At 44.8% G+C, this 26,862-nt stretch overlaps 3 protein-coding genes across 3 annotated transcripts; all 3 read left to right on the top strand.

Annotated features, from left to right (window-relative positions):
- Nucleotides 1-3,908: 3,908 nt before the first annotated feature.
- LOC131285673 (peroxidase-like) lies at nt 3,909-5,961 on the top strand. Its single transcript, XM_058314530.1, has 2 exons — nt 3,909-5,188; nt 5,274-5,961. Exons 1-2 carry the CDS (start codon nt 3,909-3,911, stop codon nt 5,959-5,961), a joined length of 1,968 nt encoding a protein of 655 aa, XP_058170513.1.
- A 2,395-nt stretch (nt 5,962-8,356) lies between these two features.
- Nucleotides 8,357-9,001, top strand: LOC131285671 (craniofacial development protein 2-like). Its single transcript, XM_058314529.1, has one exon. It carries the CDS (start codon nt 8,357-8,359, stop codon nt 8,999-9,001), a length of 645 nt encoding a protein of 214 aa, XP_058170512.1.
- A 4,046-nt stretch (nt 9,002-13,047) lies between these two features.
- On the top strand, nt 13,048-25,248 carry LOC131285670 (E3 ubiquitin-protein ligase RBBP6). Its single transcript, XM_058314528.1, has 11 exons — nt 13,048-13,240; nt 13,327-13,585; nt 13,680-13,691; nt 13,809-14,290; nt 14,363-15,431; nt 15,497-15,853; nt 16,214-16,327; nt 16,428-16,514; nt 16,587-17,045; nt 20,007-22,218; nt 23,226-25,248. Exons 1-11 carry the CDS (start codon nt 13,075-13,077, stop codon nt 24,627-24,629), a joined length of 6,621 nt encoding a protein of 2,206 aa, XP_058170511.1. The 5' UTR covers nt 13,048-13,074; the 3' UTR covers nt 24,630-25,248.
- The last annotated feature ends 1,614 nt before the right edge of the window (nt 25,249-26,862 follow it).

Here is a 26,862-nt window from a genome sequence, read left to right as displayed (position 1 = left end):
ACAGTTTCGGTAAACGCTTTGAATGAACCGATTCCACACTTATCACTTGTGCATGATGCTATCTTTCACCCACAAAAAACAACACATTTTCGATACAACTTTCAGCTAGTATACCAGGGTAATTTGCTACGTGTCACTGTGTATGTTGTACGGTAGCTCAACGAACTTAGATACAACGCCGGTAATGATATCGAAAAAAAAACTCCAGATCGTTATTCCTTCATATAAATTTCCAGTGCAACAAGATGCATTTGGTTAACTTGCATTTATTTTCAAAACACTTCGCTGGTATACCAGTCATGTTGAGGACATAAAAAGCACCATTTCGTAACCATTCCGTTGCGACACCAAAAATCGTGATTGCGGTGGGGGCTTGTAAATCCAAACGCCACTCCCACCCCTCAAGATTGATCCATGGTGTCGATCGATTGGAAAAGAGAGCAAAAGAAACCAGTCTACACGTGCAATGTAGTGGGTCATTGCATTCGCATCATATGGAGCAGAAAGCTTTACTATGCCTTTTACAACCATCCCACAGAAGGGAACTATCGCCATCGGAACAGCTTTCTTGATCCCCATTTCTTTCATATTACTTTAATATTCGTATCCATCGAAATAGTTTACAGAACAAACAAGAAGAATAAATGCAACATATTTAGATGCGTTGCATAGTTTACCCACTCCAAAAGAGTTTCCATATAAATATTTTAACATTTCTTATACCATACAACACTGGTCTGGCAGACCTGGGAGGAAAAGCAAGTCACCTTTCAAAGACTCCACCAATATTTCAAGCTTAGCTTGGGAACTCCCTAACCCATCCGACGGTTCTTCCATTGGATGCTGTTTTCTCCGACAATCCTTTCGACCGGTATAGAATGCAATTTTCAACCACATCCACGGCAATCTGTATCGCAATTACTACACATTCTCACCTTGGTACACACTTTTCTTTTGCTCCACTATGCTGACGGTCACAACAGTAGTTCTATCAAAAACAGAGTACTAGGCACACAAATAACACTTCCACTATTGCACAACGGACGTGGGACGGAACCAGGAAGCCCGGTGTCCCGTTTTCCAACGAAATTGAACGGCACAATTTCACCGTGGAGAGAAAATTAGTAACTTTTTCCACTTGAAAACAAGAAATGAATGCCAGGTTGGAACTTTCTAGTGTTGGCAGAATCGGGATTCGGAAGATTCGAAGATTCGATCCCTAGACGGATTCTAAAGATTCGAATCCCATCTGACGGATCTGAAGATTTGATTCGATTGGGATTCGAATCAAATTTGATTTGTTTGGGACTTGATTCCCCGGCGGCGGAAAATCGTTAACCGTTAGAGCCACGCTACACGAGCCGCAAACTCAAAAACTTTGCGGCGCAAAGAGGGGAACAGCCGAAAAGTTTACGTCAGAAACTTTTCAGCTCCGTGAGCTAAAAACTGCACCTGCAAAGTTTTTGGCGGCTAACCGCAAACTCAAATGCGCCGGAAAAAGAAGATGAAAAAGAAGTAAATGTAAACATAACAAATCTCAAAAACAAAATAAACGAACATATGGTGATAAATTTACGTGTTTATTTTGCAGCTACAGTAATATTTTGTCATTTTATAGCTAGAATATCAATTATAAATTCACTATAGATCAAGGGTCGGCAAAGTCCGGCCCATCAACTGATTTTATCCAAAAGTTTCAAAAAGTTTAATGATAAAATGATAAAGTTTTAAATATTTTATACTATCACTTTTTATGTAAATTAAGAACATCAAAATCTTCCTTCTTCATGCGTAGAAAGTTAATTATAGTTTCATTTGCTTGCTCTGCTACAGTATTGTCCAGCAAACGGTTGGGTTGTTGCATGTTTTGGGTACTCAACTCGATGACCCGCGATAGGGTAGTTAGCCACACTTTACTCATCAACAGATTATCCATCTTTTACTTTTTGTGTGAATTGAAATAAGATCTTGTTTGCTTTGAAGGAAGATTTTTGAGTTTGAGTTTGGAATATCAAAAACCAAAACAGCAGAGAATGACGCGTGCATAGACTGTCAGGAACTTTGCGCTTGCATTGACTGCCGACAGAATTGATACCGCAAAACGCGGCTACACGAACCGCAAAGGTTTTGACGTAAACTTATATGCTTAGTTTACACGAGGCGCAAAACTCTGAAAACAAAGGCAAAAATGCCATTTTGTCTGTCACTTTTTTTCGCTTCGTGTAGACGTTCCTGTTCGTAAGCCGATGCAGATGTAATGCTTGGTCTACACGAAGCGCAAAGCAAGCTTTGCAAACGGAAAAATGCTGTGAGTTAGCGGTAAAATGCTGTCAGTTAGTCAGTCAACTGTCAAAGTAAGCGAAAATCTGTTTATCGGTCGGTGAGTGAAAAATAGATTTGCGCACCTGGTATAGAATCCCGGTGGATGGAAAATAGTTGTTTGTGATGATGTACAGTGGTTGCTGATAAGATTTTGGTGTTCACAATACCTCTGTGCTGTTTTTTTACAATTAAACAATCAAATCAACATTGCGTGTAGCGGGGCTCTAATAAGGGCATTACCCGTTCAACCACCTACCCGCGTAGTTTTTGGAATTTTTTTTTTTTTTTTTGGATAGTTCCATCGGAACTGAAATAAAACAGTTCCCCCTGGGAGCGGATAGCGATAGCGATCCTGATGGTGCTGGGGACCATTCACAGAATCGATTTAGCCTTTGAATCAACCATTGATTGTCCAATTGTTACTACGTAAGCACGCATCATGTGACGGATTGGGATTCGGATTCGAAGATCCGGATGTGAAAATGGATTTGAATCGAAAGATTCGAACCCCAGTAGAGATTCAGTTTCCCCATCACTGTTGCTGTAACATTGATGGTACCCGGTGAAAATACTCCACCACTTTTCTCCAATTGATAACTGTGCCGCTGTAAAACCTTGGCTTTTAACATCAATTTTGCATACAACACGACGCAACGAACCTTTCCCGCGCGGAGTTATTTAAAAATCAGTGCAAAGGATCAGCTGATCAGTCCTAGGACTTCGAGTAGGCCAATATTTAAAACTTAAACATTATTTAGATGGGAAATGTACCAAAGACTGCAATGGACGCTTAAAGTGGGCGCTACGAGAAGCCTCAAGGCCTCTTTCGTAAAATGCTATTCACAGTAATAGCGTTTTGGTAGGAACACTTTTCATATTCCACTAAGCTTAGTTTGAACATAGGAAATGTAAATGTAAATGATGTCGCATTTTTGATAATTTTGGCAATAATATCACACATATTTTTGGCATTGGATCCGGTGAATAACATTTCTAAAAACAGAAATCAGTCTGGAAAACCGCAAAACATGTTACGCAAAACCAAATCAACTGTTTAAACATCGCCATTCCATACAATCCGAATGGCCAAGGACACTGGCGCCTGTGGCATCGCTGAAGACCCTCCGCTATAGCTCTGTTCTTGAAAGAAGGAGTATAAAAACAAAGCAGCAACACGCCGTGCAAATTTTTAAACTGTGTTAGTAAGGAGAAACCCCGTAATCAACATTGTATTTAATCCAGACGTTTTGTGAAAATCTGTACAGTATCAGTTAACCTTAAGAGGTCTACACATCGGGCTTAAAAATGCCACGACTAAGGTTATTCGTAAGTATCACTTATAGGTTGGCTAACGACAGATTTTATTCTAATTTTTTTTTCATCTACAGCTATTCAGTTTTACTTTATTAATAGTGATAACAACTTGTAATGCCTATGGTACAAATACCACTTTATCACCGCCGTCTACTACAAAGGCATCATCCACATCAGGGCCTGCTGTAACAACTGCAAAACCTGCCTCCACTACTTCGGCACCTTTAACAAGTACGAGACTTGCTTCCACTACCCAATCTTCAGGCACTACTATGAGTCCTGCTTCCACTACAAAATCTTCAGGCACCACTATAAGACCTGCTTCCTCTACAGCACCTCCTGGATCCACTACAAGACCTGCCTCCACCACAGCACCTTCTGGCTCCACTACAAGACCTGCCTCTACTACAGCACCTTCTGGCTCTACCACAGCACCTTCTGGCTCCACTACAAGACCGGCCTCCACTACAGCACCTTCTGGCTCCACTACAAGATCGTCTGCCGGCTCGACTTCTGCCACGCCCACTGCGACGACATCGAGCGGATCAGGAGGAACAACCCCGTCTGGTGGTGGCTGTGCACGGTCGAAATATCGTACAATAGATTCCAGTTGTGCCAGCGCCAACAACCCATTCTGGGGTAGTGCTGGCCAGCCTTATGGTAGGCTGCTACCACCAAATTATGTAGACGGTATCTCTCGCCCGGCATTATTGTCAAACGGAAGTGAATACGTCAGTGCCAGGACCATCTCCTTTACTGTGTTCTCGTTAGACGAAACCCCGGATCCATCGAACACATTGTTGAACATTTTCTTCCTTAATGCGATCGGTAGCGATCTAAGCCAACCAGCTGGATTGAACGATGTGGTGTCGTGCTGTGCCGCTGGACAGTTAGTACCTGATCCCCCTAGTCGATGCTTTCCGGTAAACGTTCCCACGGATGATCCCATCTATGGCTGGTTTAACATAACGTGTCTCAATTATGTACGGGCATCTACAGCCCCTGGTCAACCAGGCCAGGCGTTACAGCAGATCAACGAAGCGAGCAGCTTTATCGATCTATCTTTCGTATATGGTACGAGTTTGGAACAGAGTAACAGTTTGCGCACGCTCTCGGGAGGCCGATTAAAGGCAGTGCGGCGCAATGGAGTCGAATGGCCTGTAATCGATCCGGCCGGATGCACGTGGGCCGATGTTTGCTATCTGGTTGCGGACAGGCGTAGCTATCAGACCCCAATGTCCGCAACCGTACACTTGCTGTTTCTTCGGGAACACAATCGTCTAGCCAACCAGCTGAAAGTGAACAATCCTACTTGGAGTGACGAAACTATTTTTCAAGAGGCAAGGCGTATCAATATAGCCCAGTACCAGTACATTGTCTACTACGAATACCTGCCACGTGTTTTGGGCCGGGAGAACATGCTTAGCAAAGGTTTAATAATCGAAGGTACCGGTTTCTCGTCCGATTACAGTTCCTTCAGAAATCCTTCTGCACTAGCCGAGTTTAGTGTGGTGCAAGCATTTATGCAATCGTCTGTGACTGGCGGTATAAAGTAAGTTAGCTTACGCAAGTTTGTGGCAACACAGGATACTATTTACTTACTTCCTAACACAATCTATTTTTATTTTCTTTGGCAGCTTCTACATGAACGATACCGTACAGTCGGCGCGATTAAGCGACTTGGCCGGCAACCTAGGTTCCCTCGAAACGACATTTGAATGGTTCTTTGCAGGATTAATAAAACAGCAGGCTGCACTAGTGGACACAAGCTTCAGCATTGAATTGAAAAACTTCATGTACCGCGGAACTGCCAGCGTAGGACAGGATTTGGTTGCCCTGAACATACAACAGATGCGTGATTTCGGTTTTGCGCGATATAACGACTACCGGCTACGTTGCGGTTTGGGTCGGTTAGCCACGTGGGAAGCGTACAATGCAACGCAGAAGGCACCGTGCATCAAAACGATCGCGCGGCTCCAATCGCTATACGGGACCGTTGACGATCTCGACGTGTTCGTGGGTGGTGCATTTGAGGATCCCCTGCCCGGATCGTTGCTAGGCCCCACGTTTTCCTGCCTATTCCAGGAACAGGTTCTCGCAGCACGTACTGGTGATCGATATTTCTTCGAGCTTGGAGGTCAGGACGGAAGCTTCACTGCCGCCCAGTTGGCAGAAATTCGAAAGATAAAACTGTCCAAGCTGATGTGCAATTCGTTCCCGACGACGTTGAATATACAGGCGGATGTATTGAGTCCCATCTCTGATACGAACCCGGTGGTGGCATGCAGTAGTCTTCCTGGCGTTAATCTTAACTTTTTTGTATGAACTTAGTAAATTACTACAAAATAAAATAACGAATAAAATTAGAAAGTGTTTTTACACTGCTTCTTGTTTTCCACAAACGCATTATTGGCAGAAATAACAGTGCATTCCTGTATTAGAATTTTTTATTTTTTTAAATAAAAGCATTTCCAAATAACCCGTCGATTGATGTATCAGCTGCCTTTCTAGAGTTTAATAAAACAAGGATAAAGCGTTCGTCGAACGACCGTCATGAAGGTCAAACGTGTTTATCCATCCGTCTATACACACATGGAATGGTATGAGGAAAGTTTATTACTCCTATTTTTATGTTTGACGCTCCACAAACAATGAAACCATCTGTTTAAAGATAAGGTGTCCTCCATGCAATTGCAGCTCTCACTCGAAGCAAAATGATGCAATCGTAAATGTACATCAGGTATGAATCATTGGCCCAGTTAAAAAATTAGGTCCTCTTGAAGTTACTAAAACTTTTAACTATTTATTCCGTACTTAAACCTTGAACATCTTTACTATAGTATAATAGAATTAAAATTTATGTACTCCTTTCTCGGCGGTGGCACAGTTCAAAAGAAAGCCTTTCTCCCCGCAACACCGAGAAAGACTGCACTTCTGACTACTCTTTCTCTCACTTTTAGTACTTTAGGTTAATTAGGTCAACGTGCGCCGACCGAAAATCTGCTTCGCGTCGATCAGCTGATCGGTGCTCTCGATTCCCTATCAACAATATTCATGTCCCAGGAACTTTCTTAGTGGGTAGGAATCCCACACTACCCATTCTTTTATGAGAGTGGGTATCTTGATCGGGGATAACACTTCCTCCCGAACCAAAATTCTCACTTTTCACAAACAGACCCAACGCGTTGTTTCGAATTTGGGGAATAATGTTTCAATTCACAATTTAGAAAAAAAGGAGGAGGAAGAATAAATGAAACCATCCCTAGATGTATGGAACACTAGTTAATTCGTAATCCGGGTATTTGGTTGATTCCATTGATTTGATGGCCATTGATTTGATGATTAAATACACAAACTTTGTTATAGTTTCAAGAACACCTTCATATCAACCACTAAAAATTCAGGCGAGAATAATGTACACATCCAACGTTTGTTTTGTATCAGTCAAGTCTTAAGTAGGTATTATAAACGTAAGAACTGTAGTCCGCTAGCCTCTGTTTTCGTCGCTATCAAAGTCCCGTTTGGTGACGAAAACCGGGGCCAGCCCATATTACTTTTTATATAAACAAAAAGTTTTTAGCAATGAATCCGCACGAACTGAAACAAAACTGTACAAACGCACAGCGTACCACTTTTATTGAGGGAAATTATGACATTCTTTTTTCAACAAAACTTTACATCAAGTAGTCTAATTACGGAAAATGTAGCACGAGCTCCAGACTACAGCGCAGCCCAAACAATTTGTTGAGTTTTGACGAAGTAATGTATGATATTTGTTTCTTCTTCTTCTTCTTGGCGTAACGACCTCTTGGTCAGGCCTGCCCGTTAAGGGCTTACGAGACTTGTTTCCCTGTTGTACGTGGATAGTCAGTCCTCTCGTACAGGGGAGGGTCCGGTCTCGGTTGGGATTCGAACCCACGCCGTCGAGGTGGTGAGCCCGGCGCTCATGGGCCGATTTTCTAACAGGCGCTACCGCTCGGCTGTCGCGGACCCCCGCGATATGGATATTTGTTAAGCTATGTATTTTATGCAACCTGAGTGAGTTTGGCGCTTCTACATTTGAAATTCACTAAGAAAACTAACTAAAACAGACAACATTTGCATTTGTGAAGAGTAGAAATAAGTAGTACAACGAAAAATCCGATGTTTTGTGGAGAATATTTGAGGACGGAAACGCCACTCTTCTCGACGCTGACTCATACAAAAGGTAAACAACACTTTGAAAAAAGCGAAAAAAATGGCTGGCCGTCTCGACGATCCAAAACGACGCCACCTGGGTGTCGAGACGATGCGCGGAAATGAAACGACGCGGCTAGCCATTTTTGCGGTCTGTAAATGGGGTAGGATCCGACGCCTCCTGAAGGCTACATAGGCTCTCCTACCCAACTCCTATTCTGATATATCCAAGCCATACAGACCGTTTAATGTAGCCCCGCTTATTCGAGCTTGGGTAAACGGGTCCAATCCCACCCCCTTGGGAGGATGGGGTTGCTTGGCTAAGGTAGAAGGGGGGTGAGCAGTCCGGGTTGCCGGGCTGCTTGAACGCCTGGGGGGCAACCAGGCGCAACCAAAGCTGCCACTGGGTCGCAGGGCCAGTCACCTGGCCTCAGTACCTCCGACTACAGAAAGACGAACGAATATACGGAACGGATTCAACGGTAACGGACCTATGCAACGCCCCCGGACAACGATTAAAATGGGCTCATGGAACGTACGCACAATGTATAGAACCGGAGCCTTGAAACAATTGGACGAAGAACTAGCCAAGCTAAACATGGACCTCGTCGCACTACAAGAGATACGCTGGCTAGGTAGTGGTGTGCAGAATAGGCGTGGCAGTAGCTACGACATCTACTATAGCTGCCACGACCGCCACCACATGCTCGGCACGGGCTTCGCCGTAGGTCAACGCGCGAAGTCCGCAGTCATTGATTTCAAGGCTATAAACGATAGGCTATGCTACCTGCGCATGCGAGGCAAATTTTATAATATAAGCCTCATTAACGTTCATGCCCCTACCGAAGACAAAGATGAAGAGGAGAAGGACCTGTTTTACGGCCGCCTCGCGAAACTCTATGAAAGTTGCCCCAGGTATGACCTCAAAATCATCCTGGGGGACTTCAATGCAAAAGTCGGTAGGGAGTCGATGTACCGCCAGTACATCGGAACCCACAGTCTACACGAGCACAGTAATGAAAACGGTAGTAGATTGGTCCAGTTCGCAGCAGCGAGCAATCTGGTCATCGGAAGTACCAAGTTTGCGCGACGGGACATCCATAAAATCACGTGGGTATCCCCGGATGGAGCCACTTCCAACCAGATCGACCACGTGTTGATAAATCACCGCCACAATCGAGTCTGTTAAACGTCAGAACTTATAGAGGGGCCAACATCGATTCTGATCATTACCTGGTTGGCTTAATGATAAGATGCAGGATCGCCTGCCCACGAGCCAATGTGGGTAGAAACAACACGCAGACACGATACAACACGGACTCTCTTAAGGACAGTCGAGTCCAACTCTCCTACCAGGGAGCCATAGATGAGTCTCTACTACTGCAACAAGGAGAAACAGATACGAGCGTTAGATGGGATGCTCTAAAAACAACGATCACGAACTGTGCCAAAAAACATTTTAGGAGAACGTCGTGGCAACACCAGATCTGGCTGGTGCGACGAGGAGGGTAGAATTGTGAATGAACGCAAAAACTGCGCATACCGAGCAATGCAGCAGATACAAAGAACACGGGCATGCGCAGAAGAATATCACCGGTTCAGACGTGAAGAGAAACGAGTTTTCAAGCGGAAAAAGCAACTGTGTGAGGACGCTAAAATGCGAAAACTCGAGGAAACCAGAGTGCGTTACGGACCCACAAGACAGTTTTACCAAGCGATAGCAAGCCACCGAAGCACCTTTACTCCGAAGGTGACCTGCTGTCGCAGCAAGGATGGAGATCTGGTCAGCAACCAGCCAGAGGTCCTCTCGCGGTGGGCTCAGTACTTCGATGAATTACTAAATGATCAGTTTAACGAGCAGCTGGAGGCTTCACCAGCAGATGCTTCAGCCACCTAGCATTGAAGAAACACGAAAGGCTATCCGTCGCCTCAAGAACAATAAGTCGCCTGGCACGGACGGAATAACAGCCGAACTGATCAAAAACGGAGGCGCAAATCTAGAGAACGGAATTCATCGACTGATATCTGAGAAATGGGATAGCGAATCGATGCCTTGTGATTGGAATCTTGGTATCATTTACCCCATATACAAAAAGGGAGATAAGTTAGACTGCAGTAACTACAGGGGTATTACGGTGTTGAATACTGCCTACAAAATATTTTCCCTCGTTCTTCAAGAACGACTTGACCCATACGCTGAAGAGATAGTAGGAAACTATCAGAGGGGATTCCGAAGAGGGAGATCAACCACTGATCAGATCTTCACCATGCGGCAAGCCTTGGAGAAGATGGCAGAGTACCAACAAAACACTTTCCATCTCTTCATTGACTTTAAAGCCGCATATGATAGCATAGCCAGGGTAAAACTGTATCAAGCCATGAGCTCATTTGGAATCCCGGCTAAATTAATCAGACTTGTAAGAATGACCATGACCAACGTCACTTGTCAGGTGAAGGTGGATGGAAAACTCTCAAGTTCCTTTGCTACCACCAAGGGACTGCGCCAAGGGGATGGCCTTGCCTGCATACTCTTCAACCTAGCGCTAGAGAGGGCCATCCGAGACTCGGAGGTGGAAACTTCGGGGACCATCTTCTATAAGTCAATCCAGATCCTGGCATACGCTGATGACATTGATATTATTGGTAGAAGACTCTCCTATGTAGCAGAAGCATACCAAAGGAACGAACAAGCGGCGAATAACCTCGGACTGCAGATAAACGAGGGAAAAACCAAGATGATGGTGGCACCATCAGCGGCCCTGCCAACAATTGCCGAAAGCCTACGCGGGACGTACAAGTAGGTGAACGCACTTTTGAAGTCGTCCAAAATTTCACCTATCTTGGGTCAAAGGTCAGCACCGACAACAACATTGAAGATGAAATTCGCGCTAGGGTGCTGGCAGCCAACCGGTCATATTACAGTCTGAGAAATCTCTTCCACTCACGATACCTGTCAAGACAGTCGAAGCTGGGACTATACCGGACATACATAGTACCAGTGCTCACATACGCCTCCGAGACATGGACTCTGTCCAAATCTGACGAAACCCTCTTAGCCGTGTTCGAGAGGAAGATGCTCAGGAGGATTTTTGGCCCCGTATGTGAGGAGGGACAATGGAGGAGCTGATATAATGACGAGCTCTACGAGCTGTACGGTGACCTCACTGTCGTACAGCGAATTAGACTCGCCAGGCTCCGGTGGGCTGGTCATGTCATTAGAATGGCACCGGACGACCCAGCCCGTAAAGTCCTCTTAGGCTGTCCCCAAGGACAGAGGAGGCGTGGTAGGCCTAAATTGATGTGGAAGGATGGCGTAGACGAAGCCGCCAATAAAGCCGGGATACGGAATTGGACCAACGTGGCGAGCGACCGTGAGCGGTTTCGGATGGAGCTTCGTCAGGCCAAGACCGCTCAGCAGTTGTAGCGCCACATAAGTAAGTAAGTAAGCCATTTTTGCGCTTTTTTCAAAGGTGTTGTTTACCTTTTGTATGGGACCGCGCCGAGAAATCTGACAGTTTGTATCGTTTCCGTCCTCCCAATTGTAATACATACCCTTCTTCTTCTTCTTCTTCTTTCGTTATGCGAGTCGGGGTATATCCTCCTACGCTAAGTCGAACGTTTGTTCCCTTACTCGTAATCAGAGCCGTACCGACTCTGTCCGAACTCCTATAAAGGGGCTCGTCCTTTAGGACCGGCTATAAAAGCCATATGTCCACCCGCCGTCCACGAGAGGGATAATTCCTTCCGTTGTCAGGACACAAAAACCTCGTGGTCCGCTTGATTGACTCAAACAGCACGAGATGTGCGGCAGCTACGATTTGTCTGAGCTGAGCTCCAGATCGGCGTGACCACGCGGTCGTGCCCTTAGCTAACCCTACTTTTCAGCTAACCACTTCAGGAAAACTTGTGCACTGCTAGCATCCGCTCTGATGCACTACCGAACTGGAACTGAATACATACCCTCAATTACTCGTTTTGTTCGCGTTTGTGTTTAGGTTTGTTTACATTTTGTACAGCTGTCGGTTTGTTTGGGTATCGAATTGGCATTTGACAAGAGCAAGCGCGACGTCGCGTTTTTCGCTGTTTCTACACTAGGCGATTTGTGCAACAGTATCTTTGTATCACGCTTTCTAGACTGCACCGTCGCGTAACGCGACGTCGCCTGACAGGCGCTGTACTCCATGCAAAAAAAACATAGCGCGATTCGCGCGACATCACGCAAGGTTTTTTTTATATGGAGATCAGCTCCTGTCAGGCGACGTCGCGCTGTAGTGTGGACCCCGAGTATGGAGTTCAGCCGCCTGTCAGGCGACGTCGCGTTTCGTGACGGGACGTCGCGCTATAGTGTGGACCCCGAGTGAGTCAAATCAAATTAGAATCGAATCAAATCAAGTCCCAAATAAATCTAATCTTATTAAAATCCCAAGCGAATCATTCATTTCATTTCAAAGTCTCTAAAATTAAAAAAAAAATTCATTTTAAATTCGATCCGATTCCATCAAATGGGAACCAACCCTTTAAAATCCGTCAAGGGATTCAAGCTTCGAATCTTCTGAACCCCGATTGTGCCAACACTAGTCGAAGCATCGATGAAAATCTAGACTTCATCATCGATGCGCTGTGTGCAGAATAATTCCGTAGAAAATATGATGGAAATCTACGTCTCCTAGTGAAAACCGAGTGAAAAACCGAAACATCATTCATTGCCGCCCGTTTATCGATAGATTGTGAGGAATTACGTAAGTTTTAGTGGATGAAAAGCACTTGTTTGTGGAAGCATAGGTACAAAGCTGGCGAGCGAAAGTGTCTAACATGGACGTTAGTAGTGAAATAGTTTGATGCAAAATTGTGTGCCCTCGGGATGCCGGATCAGCACCTTGGAAGCGCTAGCTAAAAGCGCTGCTCTGTAGAAATCAAACGCTTGTTACGTGATGTAGTTGTAAATAAGCAAGCTGTGGGTGAAATAATTGTTGGTTTTGTAAGCAGATTTCATAAACATAACCTCCACATTACAAACTGCTTCTCCCTGTGGCTCGCAATTCGGTTCGCCAACAGACTTACACGACGAAAGTGTACTTTGCAAAAAGATTCTACAAAGAAAGAAAACGTAATCCAATATGCATACTCAAAAGTTTCCACTAGTTTAGTATCCGCTTGCCACAATCAACAACATGAATTGACAAATGTGTTTTTAAAAGTGAAGATTACAGATTTTTTTTTCTTTCTCAGCATCAGTTTGTAGAGTACGTTCGGTCGCAAAAGATGTCGGTGCATTACAAGTTTAAAAGCACCCTCGATTTCGACACAATCACTTTCGATGGGTTGCACATCTCCGTGGCTGATTTGAAGAAATCTATAATCCAGCAGAAGCGGCTTGGGAAAACAGTCGATTTCGACTTGCAGATCACCAATGCCCAAACTAAGGAAGGTATGTGGCAAATAGCATTTTTTCTGAAAAACCCAAAAAATGTGTAGACTAATTACTAATTCGTCTCTTTTAAAAATCGTATGCAGAGTACAATGATGATACTATGCTCATCCCGAAGAATACATCACTCACCATTGCGCGGGTACCGGTGAAGGCGCAGGGGAAAAAGAATTGGGAAAAACCGGCAGTCGCGGCAGAGCCTACCATGCAGATGTCCGTATCACGCAGCAAGCATGATGCGGCCAGTTCGCAAACCAACGTTGATCTGTCGATGATGAATGGTTCCGAAGAGGACAAAATTCGGGAGATGATGTTTCAAAGTACGGCCGACTATGATCCTACAAAGTAAGTTCGAACTAAAGACTAAAAGTGCTCGACTATCTCTTAATTGGTCTCATTTTTTTCATTGTTAATAATGCAAACAATTTATAATGGAAAGGTTTAAGCACAGGTAACGGATGTTTTTAAAATAAACCTTATTTGCTTTGGTTTTTTCCTTTCAAGATGGTTACTAGACGATGTTAAATAATGAATTTTTTTATACTTTTATATCGTTACCCATCGTCAGCTACCAGAAGGTACGCGGATCACAGACCGGTGAAGTACCGATGAACTACAAGTGCTATCGGTGCCACAAGCCTGGTCATTGGATAAAAAATTGCCCCATGGGTCCGCTGCCGAAAGAGAATGTAGAAATCAAGCGCACATCCGGCATTCCTCGGTCGTTTATCGAGCGAGACAAAGATGTGGAGAACAACCCGGCCATGCAACCCGTGCAGATGCCGCCCGAGGAGAAGCAAGTCATACCGGAGGATTTGATTTGCAGCATCTGCAAGGATCTGTTTACCGATGCCGTGATGATACCGTGTTGCGGTAGTTCGTTCTGCGACGAGTGTGTACGGACCGCGCTACTAGAGTCGGAGGATAACGAGTGTCCGGATTGCAAGGAGAAAGGCTCTTCACCGGGGTCGTTGATCCCGAATCGGTTTCTGCGCAATTCGGTGAACGCATTCCGGAACGAAACTGGCTACATTAAGTCCATACAGAAGGGTAAGTGTGGTTGAGCGCATGGTTGAAATCTTAATCTAATTTTCTTTTTTATTACCTACACCTACGCTGCAGTCGGAAAGAAGCAAGTGAAACCAGAGGAAACGCCAACGGCTGACAGTACAACCAATAGTGGAATGGCCGCTAGCGTCGGATCCGGTACCGTCAGTAGCACAGCAATTGGACCCATATCGACCACCACCGAGCTCGTGGAGTCATCTACGTTCGAAGATGAGGGTGCCAGAGTCCCCGACAGCAACTTGCAGCCGCATTTGTTTGAGGAAATCTCTCAGCAGGACGACATGGCTTCACCGGCAGTGGAGGACAAGGAATCGATGATGCCACCGGGTGCCTCCGGGCCTTTCGATAATGAGTCCGATTACGAAGATAATATAACCGTCACCGTACCGCCGGCTCATTTACAAAGCCGCGGGGCCTTTCGCGGTCACTACAACGGGGGCCGCCCAGGAATGCGGCATAGCGGAGGAAAGCCGCATGGCCTCGATACGCCTCCAAACGAACGGCAGCTTATGGGCGCCCAGGGTTACGGTGGCAGCGGTAGTGGTGGCGTCGGCGGTGGCAACGGTAACAATGGGAGCCGCGGCGGCAACGAATCCCTCGATCGAGAGGAAGACCATCGCCGCATGATAGTGATGGAGGAAAAGGAAGGAGACAATTATGGCACCATGGTTGCGAGCAATGAGCGTGTTCGGGAGTACGATGGTCGTTCTCCGGAGTATCTGCACGGCACGGGAGGTCGTGGATTGATCCCGATCCCGCACAATCATCCTCAGCAGCATGTAATGCCAATCGGCACCTCTATGGGGCATCCGGGTGTCGCAGGAGGTGCGTACATGGGTCCTGGAAATGCCTATCCTGCTCACGGTCATGGCGGTCATCCGCATTATGGCGGTGGGATGGGTGGTGGCTACGGCGGAATGCAACCGGGTGGAGGCGGCTATCCACCTCAGCAACGACCGTATGATCATCACGGTGGGATGTATCCGGGAGAGCGGCCACCGCGCATGATGTATCCCCACCAGCGTGGCGGCTTTGCCCCGCATCATCCTCACATGAGACCTCGCCATATGGGTCCTGGGCCGATGAGTGCTTACCCAGGCATTCATCAAACAATTGGACCGGGGTAACTATTCCTACAATCACCTTCGAGCTTCTATAACGGTGGCTGACATTTTCTATCATCTTTAGCATTATTGATGACCCGCTGGAGGCATTTAATCGGATTATGCGCGAAAAAGAGCGTCGTAAGGAGCAAGAACAACAGCAAATGGCTCGACGCAATCGGTCACCGGTAGGTGATCGGGGACGCAGGTCACGTTCGTTCGACAACGGTGGCGGCCGAGGAGGCGGCGATGGAAGCCGTGGTCGTGGCGGCGGCCCTGGCCGAGGAGCTTCCCCGGAACGTAGACGCAACTCTCGGCAACGGTCTACGGACCGGCGCCGATCGCCCGATGATAAGCATCCGGATGAACGCGATCGACCTCGAGAGAGACGGCGAAACCGGTCCAGTTCATACAGTTCCGGCAGTTCCAGATCTTATTCCAGGTAACTATTACATTTCGTTTCCCATTTTTTTGTGTAAGTTCATTCGAAATTTACCATTTTTATCTCGAGTTTAAGTTTGTTTGATCTTTATTTGAGCGAACAGGAATTGAAAGTTTTCATTTTGGTCATACAATTTAATGTATTTTTACGATAGAATATTAATTACTCATCGCGTTGTAATCGATATACTGTAAAGTCGTCCTTTTAAATATTTTTCAATGGTTTTTATCGTTTGAATTTCAAGATGAGTTCAATTTATTGAAAAAACTTGGCTATTTTATTTAAAATGTAGCAAAACCGTTACTCTACAATTGGTTATTTTATACACTATTAAATAAAATCAATAATGAATCTTTCCAGATCTAAATCTCGTTCGCCGATGAAACGAAACAAATCACCAAGAAAACGATCACGTAGTCCCGGTTACCGGGATAGAAGAAGCCGCAGTCGTTCCGGGTCGTTCGGGGCAGGAAGGTAATTATGCTGTTGATTTGCAATCGTTTTCCCAGTTGTTAATCGAAAACTGAATTTTATATTTGCTTCGATTGTCTGTCGATTGATGTGTATTTTGTAGAATTCGAGATCGACGCGACGATCGCCGGGATGATCGTCGTGCTGGAGACTTTAGGGATCGCTCACCTGGTTTTAACCAGCATTATGGGTATGTTGTACGATCTATAGCGTCAGCCTCATTCGATTGTGACGAATCCCCTTCTTCTGTTCTCTTTTGTAGCTATGGTCATCGCCCTCCAAGGGGTGGTGGAGGAGGTCCACGAGGTGGTGGTCGAATACGGGGTAACAGCCGTGATCACGGCGGTGGTGGAATGATGATGAATCCTGGAAGCATGCAACAACATTATCCGCCCCGTGGGTACGACCGGCATCAACCTGGTGGTGGTGGTGGTGGTGTTGGACACATGCACCAAATGGGCCCAGGAGGCGGTGGTGGTGGAGGACGGGTGGACGGCGGACCGCCGTATATGCACGGGCAAAACATGAACGACTATCACCGGGACGGTCCAGCAGCTCATCTGTCACATGGTGGCATGCAAACGGGTGCTAATGCGTCTGGGCAGCCAAACAGGTACTGTGCCATTGTTATTGCTCTTTTCAGTATTTATAGTGTGTTGTGCGCGTCGGGCAGTGTACCCATAGTTTGTGCAGTGCCACGCACTGTTCCGATTATGGCGAGGCTAATCGCATAGCTAAAAAATATTTCTCTGTCCTGGTTTAAACTAACGTTAATTTAATGGACTTTTGCAACCAATGTGATACTCAAATGTGATGTAGTTTATACTGCTTAGATTTAAGTTGGAGCATCATCTACGTGAAGGGTATGAATCGATGTTCATGATGTGAGATTTAAAGTGATGCTGAAAGCAAATACAGTGTATACTAAAGACGGTAGAGGAGAGGAATGCAATGCAGTATTTTACTGAAAAAATGTACAGGCTACAAGGCTAGGGTAATAGGCTTAAAACAATGTAATTTATCGTATCGCTATTACATCTCTCATAAGTTGCGGCTATTTTAGTCAAGCAATAAACAATCCGCACTACGCCCTTTACATGTAGGATGTCAAGAACTGAATTTATTATTATTAATGAACTATTTTCTCAAATTGAAGCACAATAACTTCGATTTGTAGATTTTAGGGTTGTATAATTTTTTTTTACGTTTATCAGTGACATTACGAGCGTCTTATGCCTAATTATGTAAGCAAAACTGTTCAGAAAAATTTTCTTTTGGCGCTTTATTAAATAATGTGCGTTATATTCTTCAAACAAATTAGCACGGTTTCAATCAAGATTTTTAATATTTCATTTATACGATTTGTTTTTTGTTTTAATATACTGTAGAACGTCGATTATTCGAATCCCAACCGAGACCGGACAATCCCCTGTACGAAAAGACTGACTATCCACGTGCACATGGGGTAAAAAGTCTCGTAAGCCCTTAACGGGGTAGGTATGACCAAAAAAGGTCGTTACGCCAAGAATAAGAAGAACGCCGATTATCCGGGTTGTCCTGGACTGAGTGGACCCCGAATAATCGAAAGTGTATTCATTTGTATGTCACATATACGTTTATAGTACAGGAGTTAAAGTGAGGCGGAATATTAACAAACAAAAGAACAAGATTTTTACCTTTTGGTAGAGTAAAGAGGGGGTCCACGATAGCCGGGCGGTAGTGCCGGTTAGAAAATCGACCCATGAGCGCCGGGGATTATCACCTCAACAGCGTGGGTTCGAATCCTAACCAAGATCGGACCCTCCCCTGTATGAGAAGACTGACTATTCACGTACACAAAGGGGAAAAGTCTTGTAAGTCCTTAACAGGCAGGTATGACCAAGACGGTCGGTACGCCACGAACAAGAATAATAAGAAGAAGAGTATACAATTAAATAACATGTTTTTAAACTGTTGGATATTGTTCAAAATCTTATTCCGACTTAAAGCTGTAAACTTTTCAGTTTACCAATTTGATATTCGTTGAAAAGTTCAAAACGGTTATGCAACTGACAATGTGAGATCCGGATAATTGACGTTCAACTGTAGTTGGATTATGTTACTTGCCTATCAGCGTGAACATAGAGTTTTGCTGAAATCTGTACGAACGATATCGAATGAATCGATAGTATATGTGATAAATAGCTTTAAATTATATTTTTATGGATATAAGTGCGAAAAAAGGATCTCAAAAGAAGTATGAATTGTTGATTTCTAATTAGTTTTTGGATCTCACGATATCCATATCGCCTAATTTGGCAGTAGAAATTGATTTTGTAGAGATACATGTTTTAACCAAAAGAAAATAGAACAATTAAAAAAAAACTCATATCAATTATATTGAACAGTTTCGAGCAAACTGTTTCTTTTCCATACTGAAGATAAACAGAATTATCAGCAAACAACGCTTTTATCATGACCGAAACTATATACTACCGATAAATACAGTGTGTTCATATTAGGTTTCAATGTTTTGCTACGCAGACGTGAAGATTGCCGATTAAGTCGTGTTGGAAGTATCGTCGGATTCAAAGAAAAATACACTCCGTATGTTGTAGGATTATGGAAGAGGTCCTTGTGCGTCGCTCATCATTTACAGCGAATGACGGAAATCAATCCAACATGTCATAATGTGAACCGAAGAATGTAACTTAATACACGTTTAAATAGTTTTTTTTATTTAAAGTAAATTCTTGATAGAAGCACGTTGATTTGATAGGAAAACTCCATTTACGCCAGTTAAGTTACAGTTTACTTCAATACCATAATATTTATAAAATAAAACAAATTAATATACATGCTTACATACAAGAATGTAGTAGTGAAATTATCTTTCAATTGCTTAACTACTAAATAAAATACATTGCATTAGATGAATAATCAGTTAGATCGCTACGGATCGACACCCATTGACGGATAACAGCAGATGAATCTAGATAGTAAAATCACTCGTCACCTCGTCTACCAGCCATAATCAAGGACTGCGGACTGCGCCAATGTAGACATTCGATAGCTTCTCATCAGCATCATCGTCATCAGGACCGCGTTAAGGATAGCATCATCTGATAGTGACGGTTTTATTTCAAGAATATTTGTCTTTGGTTTTCTTTCTCCAATGTTTTTTTCCACCTAAAGCGTTCACATATCTATCGAACAAATTGTGAATGATATAGAATTATGCTATTGGAATGGATTTTCTTTTGAATACGAAAACAGCTTGACCTTAAGGTGGACAAAGGAGCATATGTTTTTTTACGCTTGGTCCTCCCTCCAAATGGTGTTTCAACTAGTAATTTTCTATAGTAATAAGACCTCGAAATTTTGGGCATCCGTCGTGAGGCAGCCAGCATCTTATCTCGAAAAGCGGCAAATGGTCTTCGAGGGTAAAGCAAGGTAACGTCCATGTGTCTTTCCATGTGTGTTTATTTAAGAATGAATAAATAAAAATCCCAAATGCGTTTCAGTCATACGCAGAAGTGGCTTAGAGATGGTCTTCGGTGTGGTGAAACATCGCTGAGATGGAAGAAAATTTGACAGAATACTAATTTATTGTTTCTTTTTTTCTCTTTCAATTCACACCCATTTCCCCCGTCTCGGCTTGTCGCGCTGCTCTATCATGTGTTTGTTCGCCTTTCCCGCATAGGTATCCGGGACGGGATGACCATGAACGTAGCTACGGTGGAGTGCACCAGGAGCATTATTACGACGGAGAAGCCGAACACCATATGCAGCATCAGCAGCAGCACCATGCAAAGGGTGGAGAGCGTCATCATCATCGAGCCTCCAGGGAATCGTCTCAAAGCGCACCGCACCAACGTGAAGAGGCTCGCTTCGAATCGCGCCAGCACGATAGCAAGGAAGGCGAATGGCCTGAACATTCCGAGGGTGGTTCGTATCAGCAGCACTCTCCGAAACGGCATGACAACCCGGAGCATGGGCTAGAGGAGAGCCCGGATATGAAGGAAGCTGGTGGTTCGGTGCGAGAGGGTGCTGACCATGGGAAGAGTGGTGGTGGTGGTTCGGCTGTTTCTGCCGACCACCATCATCCGCCACCAACGAATCACGGAAGATCGCGATCCCGTGATCGGCAGCGTTCAATGGTGGCGTCGGAGTCCGGCGCCGATCGGGACAATGCAGAGCGAAGAAGAAACCGCTCCAAGCACTCGAAGTCGGCGGAACGAAGGGAAAAGTCTACGACCAGCAGCCGCGGCCAACGCTCGGCTGGAGACAATGAAAAGGATAGGCACGATCGTCGGCCACAGCAACCTCCGTCGGAAAGTGGCAAGGACAAGCGCGGCAACCTCGCGGAGCAACAGAGACGGGGTGGAGATGAACGGGATCATCTTCATCGGGATCGTGACCGTGACCGTGAACGAGATCGAGAACGCGATCGAGATCGTGAGCGTGACCGGGATCGCGAGCGTGATCGCGATCGTGAGCGTGAAAAGGAGAAGGATAAAACAAAGGAAAAAGATCGCGATCGTGATCGTAATCCCGAGCACGAGCAACGAGATCGTGAGCGTGCTAGGGAGAGAGATCGGGAGAAGGACAAAGAACGCGAAAAAGGTCGTGAAAAGGAACGAGAGCGCGAAAAGGAGAAGGAGCGCGAGCGTGATCGTGACAAGGATCGCGATGCGAAGGAGGTGTCGAAGAAGAAGGCTCGCGATTCCAGCGACGACGAGCGCCGCGATAGGAAGAAAGAACGTGATAAAAAGAAGCGCAAGAAGGAGAAAGAAGTGGAAAAGCGCAAGCATAAAAAAGAGCGCAAAGAAAAGGATCGCGAACGCCGTTCGAAGGATTGGCGGAAGGATCGTAAAACAGTGGAAAAGGAAGAGCCGGACAGTTCCCAGCAGCCGTCAACACCGACCGCAAGGGAACGAGAAGAAGATGCAAAGCCCGGGCCGGGTACTGAGGAGGAACGTGAGAAACGCGGGCGACAACCTGATGTCAATTCTACGGCGGAGGAGGATCGGCCCCGTAGTGCGACGACTAATGAGCGCCGGAACGACGGCGATGACGATGACGACGACGACGACGATGGGGATGGTGGCAAGTCCAAACATAGTGATACCGGATCCTCCAACGAGGATGAGGACGCTCCGAAGGAACAGCAGCAGGAAGCGCAGATTGATGGTCACGACCATGCCGACCTCTATTCGGATATTCCCGACAAGTACGAAGAGGATCAACTGGAAAGGTCAATTCTGCTGGACGGCAATGGAGGCGACGACCAGCACCACCCCAAAAACGTGGAGGACGAGGATGCTGGCGCCGGTCTGGTAGATAGTACTGAGAGTGGACAGGTCGAGAAACTGGATTGCGATGGAGATATATTGCTGAAGCGTTCCGACTCGGTGCTGGATCTACACGCGAACTTGGACTTTGAGGAGCAGGAGGAGCTGGAGGAAGGCGAACAACTGTCGCCGCCTCTCCGTACGAAACCAACCACCAGCAATAGTGCGTTCATACCGGAACCGTCCAAATGGGAGCTGGACGAGGAAGGACATATCCATTCGACCATGGAAAAACGTGAGTTCGATCACGATGGTGACTTCGAGGGAGCGTTGGCGGCACAGGAGGCTTCGGAGACTATGATGGCGGGAGGGGCCGCCAACGGCGGGGGCAAAGTTACGAGTGAGGTGCTGAAGCGGGCCGAGAATGCTATCTTTACCCGTGCAATCAACGCGATACGGCCGATCGAGATCAAAAAGATCAGCGTAGAACGGCAAAAGCTGTACACGATGGCCGGAGGAAGAAGCAGTGGTAGTAGCAGCGATTTGCAGCGCGATATCTCTTCACCTACCGGTATGGACCAAAAGTTGACACCAGAGCATGACGAACTAAAGCGAGTGCAGGTGAGTCATTTATACTTTTTTTTGTGTGAAGTGGAGTGTTGGATGTTTTTAAAATATTTGGTGCTTTCAGATATATTTCAAAACTGATCAAAATGTTTGTTTTTATTGAATGATTGCATTTTTCTTATTCACTTTACAACTCCCATACTCTTTTTTATTCCCATACTCTTTTTTATCGACCTGTAGTGGAGACGTTACAGTTCATATACGTTCTATATATTTTTATAACATTCTACATGTCATTGAGTTTTTTGTTTTGTTTGATAATTATCACTACCATAACCTTTAGAAAGTACATTAGGATTAGCTGGTGTTTGGAAAATACGTTCCGTAGGTAAATTGACCTCTGATGCACTTTTGCCAGATTTGGTACGCCACACTGTCAAAAATCGTCGGATTGGACAGAGTTTTACAAAAAAGCATTGTAGTTTTCATTTAAAAAAGCTTGAAAAAGCAACTCTTCTTCTCGCGCCACATGCTGGTAGAGCGTTTATCTTTTCCGATAAAATCTATTTCTTTCCTGTAACAGTCTCAGGATGTTCAGGAAAATGACATATTCCAAGGATATTTCAACGTGTGGTCCAAGGATAAGGTCAACTTTCTACATTCTATAATGCAGTATGTCTTGTTTTTTTCAACATGTCTTGAAGACAAACGTAAAGGAATGTAGGAAAAGGATTATAAGGTGTTTAAACAAGATGAAACACATTTTAAGACAGCTGATTTGATCCATTATTGATAAATGGCAAATTTGTAGTAAACAAATAAAACATGCCCACTTTGCCCCAGTTCAAAGCTACATACTTTCGCATTTTAAGGGACAATAGCAATGGAAGGAGTGCGTGCCGCATGAAAAGGTTTTGATAGATCCGAAATAGTTTTATGAAATAATTGATGATTGAATGTGTATGAGAATATATTGAACATCGTGTAAATGGTGTCGGTTGGTTCATTTGAAAGTTTTGCATTTGCATTTGCATCCATTAATAAACCTTTTCCCTTCACAGGTTACGGTTCCAGTGAACGACGATCGAGTGGAACGGTCGGTAGAAATCAAGCATAAAGTTGACCTGAAGCTCGAAGGTCGCGCCTCACCGATGCGTCCTTCGGTTAGGGATCGTCTGGGAAGTAAAGTGTCGGATAGTACCGCCACCCAATACAATCGCTCGCGGACACCACCACCGGGGCGAAAAGGAAGCGGCGGTGGTTTATCATCGGTGGCGGCCACCGGCAACAACCAATCTTCAACCAGCGCTTCAGGCACTGGTAACAGTAATCGTAACAAATCATCATCCGATAGACGTCGTGGTTCATCGCGCAGCCGAAGCCGACCGCGGGATGACAACACCGACAGTCGGAAGCGCACCGAGGGCGGCGATCGTGCTGCTGGACGACACACTGGGGGAGGTGGTGGAGGCAGCCGGCAGCAACCGGAGACCCCGTCATCCAGACGGGGAGCGACGTCCGACCGAACAGGGAACACTGGCAACAGTAGTAATGATCGGCAACAACGTAACCGGAAAGATGCTGGCCGTCATGATAGTCGGGAGCGTAGCGAGAATCGAAAAACCGACCATCAACAGCAGCAGCAGCAACAACAACAACAACCGAGGGGCCGTAGTCGAGACCGTGCCCGGGAACAACAACGGGATCGTCCCAACGCACGTCGTGGCAGTCGCGAGAGAAAAGGTTCTGTTTCTCCGCCAGCTTCAAACCGAGGGATGGATAAACGAAAAGATAAACAACAGCCACCTCCTCCTCATTCACGCGAAACAAGTGGCAGTCGAGTGTCCACAAATAAATCTAGCCAACGGGAAGATTCGACCTCGAACCGAAAAGTACGTCAGGCGGATGAAAAACACACAGCGGCGGCCAGTTCGACAACCGGCGGTCCTCCGACCACGTCAACCACCTCCCGGTCGGAAAAATCTCCAGAGCGAGATGAACAACGTTTGGCCCACAAACGGTCCGCGGATCATCTACGTGATGTGTCGGGCGATCCACAACACCGGCCGGACGAAGCTACGCGCGACTCCAGCACTGTGGCCACCGGAAACAGCAGCAGCAACAACAAGAGAAGCAAAATAGAAAAACCTTCCAAAACAGGTAAATTGGGCGGCGGCAGTTCAAGTGAATCGAGCAGCTCCGATTCGGATTCCTCTTCGTCGGATAGCAGCGCCGACTCGGATGGTGGCACAGGCAGGGACGGTGGACCATCGGCCACCGCCCAGGCTCGCAGCAGTAGCAAAAAGCGCAAGAAGCGCAAGCACAAGAAAGATCGCAAGCGTGCCAAACGGTCCGCCTCGACGGATTCGGACGACGACTCCGGCAGCAAGCGGAAGAAGTCGAAGAAAAAGTCCTCTAAATCGTCAAAAAAGAAGAAGAAGTCCAGCAAGCATAAGAAAGATTGAGCATCAGGGCTTCGGGCAACAACAGATACCGCGTGATATGGACGGACTTCCTGAGCCTGTTGGCTGGACACACGGGAACTAACACCGCGATGACGTACGAAAACCGAACGTACCATTCGCAACGAGTTCCCGTTAGAAGGGCTTCTGTAGTGCAACGTCTTTGATTTTAATTAATACGGTGTGATCCTATGTGATCATGGCTGCTTTCATTCAACCAACCATGCTCTTGCTTTTCTAGCGCAAATCTTGTAGCAAGTGAACACTATCGTGCACCACTTCTTTCACAGGAAACGAAGGAGAAAGCTTAATTTAAAAAAATGTGACCTGCATTTCCAACCCTTAATCCGGGGACATTCGTATCAAAATGACGGATAATTCGAGGAAACATCCCTATTTTTCCTTCGGCATCAAAAAGGGCGCAACACTTATTTACCCAACGCGTGCCCTCACCTAGCTGCCATTAAAGGGAGTTGATTGTACATTGGAATGCTGGACGATATTGTTTAGCGGAAAACTTACTTGTGTAGCAACCGAATATGGCGCAAAACGCCACAAGTTCATTTGTGCGTATTCCAAACACTATTGGCTAATAAATCATAAGCTAGTAATAAATGCAAATAACAATAAATACTGCGCACATTTATTTCTGGGGAAAAGATTTGGGAAGAAAGAAAATAAGATGGTTTCTCGCGGTAGCATCAGGCCCAACTAAAACAAAACAAGTTTCATCATCGTTGTTGGGTTTTTGTTATTGTTCATCTTTTATTTTACTTATCATCACTGGGATAATTTTATTTTCTGTCATTTTCCATTTGTGTCAGGATCGCGTTTTATCTTGTCTGTTAGCTGAAGTCTCTACCCTTTCATCTCGAGCCTCCTGTTTGTTTGGGTTTTTCTTTGTCACATACATTGGCCAAATAACGTACGTCGACAAGTGGCGCCGTGGTTTAACATCATTAAAAGAACAAAAATCTTTTACTAATTCGTTTCGTTTTATCTGCTCTCTGTTATTTATTGTTTGTTTTAAAAGAGTCAGAAAAAATATAACAGCGTAAGCTAACGATTTTTCGCGTGCAATTAAAAGGAAGGAAATTATAAACCACAAACGAAAAACTATGAAAGTGGCTAAAAACCATATCACACAGATCAATTTGTCGACGTTTATTTGCTAGCCTTAATTATGATTTATCTTTTCTTCCGTCAATACGTACGCTTTAATTTAACTATTTAGCTTTTTCTGTGTTTTTGTGTATTCTTTTTCATTAATTTACATAGTAGCAAGCATTAGGTTGCTTTCTAGAAGAATTCTAGATCGTTTAATCGTAAGTGTTCGTGTATGTTTGTACGTGCTCAATAATTAGGTTCACTAGGTTTACTTTACTTTTACTTTTACTGGCGCGTTTTATTCTGTAGCATATGTTTTGATTTTGATTTTGTTCAGATTAATGGCTTTATGCAACTTATCGTAAAATATTTTCGTTTACGGGAAAGCAAAACGGAAAGCGTGAATACGTTGCTGGCATCGGACGTCCTTGGGGTCATTTCAAAAGGTTGTGTGTGTGTTCGTTTAGCATTAAGATCAATTAATTGATTAACAAGCGACATAATAATTGCAGCACATCATGTTTAGCTTTCAGATTGGTTATAAAATTTTGTATATCTACTATTTTAAATATGTATAATATATATGTATATATGTATATCAACATCAACAATAGATACTGTCTTTTTTTTCTATATTGTTCGTTTGTCTGTTTTTGTTCCATTTTAATTTTGATAATTAAACAGTCTCTCTAATTGTTAGCAGCTCCAAATCATACCTCTTGAAGAAAGCAACCATCATAGTACGCTGGAAAAAGCTCAAATCATTTTAATTTCTTGTCATGTTGAAAAAGTGAAAAGCAACCAATACATGAAGTAAGATAATAAGCGAACAGAAAAGTTGTTTTTTACTTCTATTCATGTAGATCACAACCGATTCATGTTAGCAGAGGAACTTGAAATAAATCCAAAGCGGTTGAAAAAGCCTTCTCCGGTGGAATGTGTGACTGTGTACATGTGTAAACCGTATCGTAGCAACGTAAAATGCTATAGTTTACTGCAATTAACATGCTGTATTTTTTATATAACGAATCTCATAAGATGAGCGACAGCGAGAAACCTTATCAAGCGTATGTATTATGCATGTTATGCAATTATGCAGACTTTTATCATATTCAAATTAAACGCTATG

Source organism: Anopheles ziemanni, chromosome 3, assembly GCF_943734765.1.
Source record: "Anopheles ziemanni chromosome 3, idAnoZiCoDA_A2_x.2, whole genome shotgun sequence".
Taxonomy (NCBI): Eukaryota; Metazoa; Arthropoda; class Insecta; order Diptera; family Culicidae; genus Anopheles; species Anopheles ziemanni.
The sequence above is the reverse complement of the archived record's forward strand: the minus strand, read 5'-3'. Positions and strand labels throughout refer to the sequence as shown.

What these genes read in the sequence shown, in the direction of transcription:
- LOC131285673 (XM_058314530.1), top strand. Translation starts at nt 3,909, where the DNA reads ATGAGTCCTGCTTCCACTACAAAATCTTCAGGCACCACTATAAGACCT. An exon ending in TCTGTGACTGGCGGTATAAA is followed by an intron (nt 5,189 to 5,273) that starts GTAAGTTAGCTT and finishes TTTCTTTGGCAG; the next exon opens with CTTCTACATGAACGATACCG.
- LOC131285671 (XM_058314529.1), top strand. Translation starts at nt 8,357, where the DNA reads ATGTATAGAACCGGAGCCTTGAAACAATTGGACGAAGAACTAGCCAAG.
- LOC131285670 (XM_058314528.1), top strand. Translation starts at nt 13,075, where the DNA reads ATGTCGGTGCATTACAAGTTTAAAAGCACCCTCGATTTCGACACAATC. An exon ending in CAATGCCCAAACTAAGGAAG is followed by an intron (nt 13,241 to 13,326) that starts GTATGTGGCAAA and finishes AATCGTATGCAG; the next exon opens with AGTACAATGATGATACTATG. An exon ending in CATCAAACAATTGGACCGGG is followed by an intron (nt 15,432 to 15,496) that starts GTAACTATTCCT and finishes TATCATCTTTAG; the next exon opens with CATTATTGATGACCCGCTGG.